Source organism: Pseudomyrmex gracilis, unplaced genomic scaffold (genome assembly GCF_002006095.1).
Source record: "Pseudomyrmex gracilis isolate BER0280 unplaced genomic scaffold, ASM200609v1 scaffold_2754, whole genome shotgun sequence".
Classification (NCBI taxonomy): domain Eukaryota; kingdom Metazoa; phylum Arthropoda; class Insecta; order Hymenoptera; family Formicidae; genus Pseudomyrmex; species Pseudomyrmex gracilis.
This window is the reverse complement of record NW_018023338.1, coordinates 13,325-14,996: the sequence shown is the minus strand read 5'-3', so window position 1 is coordinate 14,996 and position 1,672 is coordinate 13,325. Positions and strand designations below refer to the sequence as shown.

The window sequence follows — 1,672 nt, the reverse complement described above, 5'->3', positions numbered from 1 at the left end:
TATCTCGCTCACTGCAGTCACGAGATAACTCTTCTCCACAGCTTTGCGTAATTCACACGATACCCACACGCCTTCGAATTCACGATCGCGCGGATTTTCGTGCGAGCACTGTGTCTGCGAGAAGTTTTCGCAGCAACTGCGGCACAAGGCAAACAGTAGTTTGCCCTGCACGCGTAGTACGGGAGTACAGGGTGAAAGAGATTGCGCGGAGGGAGCACTCTACAACGCACAAGCCCCTCGACCGCGAAAAAATCGACACCGGGCATCGCTCGGATAAGCGAGGCGCACTCTTTTTGTCCGACAAGAATTTTTGAATGTCCAATCGGGAAAGCGCCGGTTTTCAACACGTAAGGATATAGAGAACACACGTCTACGTAACGTATTTTCTCCGTACCCGTAACTTCGCGCCGATTTGCGATGTTTCCCGTTCGACCGCCGAAAAACGCGTCACGCGGTGAAAGCGGTTCAGTTGCGAGCATCGGATGTTGGTCTAAAAACGCTCGCATTTCGCGATTTTCCCGCGTATTGCGATCAAAAGCGCACTCCCATTTCTCCGTCACGATGTACCCTCGTTTGCGAAGACGCCATGACGTTGTCAGTGTACGCTCGTATCGCGAGTTCATTGTGTCGTACACTTCGCGTTCTCCCGTGCAGAGACGTTTGTCGCGTTCCGTTTTAAAACACACGAAACACCCTTGTCATTCTTCGAACGGACATACGTTTCCACGCTCGAGAAATATCTTGCGAAAAGTTATGCACGCTCGCCGCAAGATATCAACGTCGTTACGACAATAACGAACTATCTCGCGTTGAAAGTCAAAAACTGCGTTTTCGCGTATCTGTTCCGCGTGCCACGACAAAAAACATTCGCGTTCTTCGCTAGACATACTATCCGGCGAGTAATATTCAACGGCTGGTAACGGACCGACGTACGACTGATTCGCGAGTGTGTTAAATAAATGCGGAAAATATCCCTTTTTTACCCCACCCCGCAAACCGAAAGCCTTCGGCAGAGCTGACAAACGCATCGGCATATAGTTGATACTGTCACTAAATTTCGTACGCCCGGCCGTTAATACGACGATCTTCGTCCCGTTTAATATTACTCGTGGATCCAAATCGACACGTTTTTCCGTGATGTAACGAAGGATAAACTGCGCGTCGAACGCCTTGGCGTTGTGCGCGATGCAGATAATCTGCTTGAAACATTTCGTCGTTCTCGTAACGAAATCGACGAATTGCCTCACCGGATCGTCGCGGAACACGAATTCGCGCACACCGCACCATCGGCAACGTACCGTCATGTCGTCCTTGCCCGCACACGCAACACAAATCTGCTGTGCGAAGCAAAGGTGGGCATGTGAATTTTGACAGACGCTGTACCTTCGAGCGTCTCATCCTGGCGGGTCTCGAAATCGTAGAACACGAATGCGACGCGCGCGTTTTTCCCTTTGCCGGTGAAATCCTCGCGTGTAAGAGGTCGAATATACCAAAAATGGTTTACATCTTGACGCGCACTGCAAATGTTACAAAACACGTCGCCGCATTCGTGCCTTGCACCCGCTGTTCTGTACAAACGCTTGCAATCGTCACAAAATTGCAAGGCGCTGCACACGCTCACGCGACCNTCTCCGTACGATTTTTCGGCTCGGTGACGCTCGAAACACTCGCG

The 1,672-nt window shown here is 50.9% G+C and overlaps 1 protein-coding gene across 1 annotated transcript; it reads right to left on the bottom strand.

Moving 5' to 3' along the window:
• Positions 1-698: 698 nt before the first annotated feature.
• LOC109862963 (probable DNA polymerase) lies at positions 699-1,304 on the bottom strand. Its single transcript, XM_020443137.1, has one exon. It carries the CDS (start codon positions 1,302-1,304, stop codon positions 699-701), a length of 606 nt encoding a protein of 201 aa, XP_020298726.1.
• Positions 1,305-1,672: the final 368 nt, after the last annotated feature.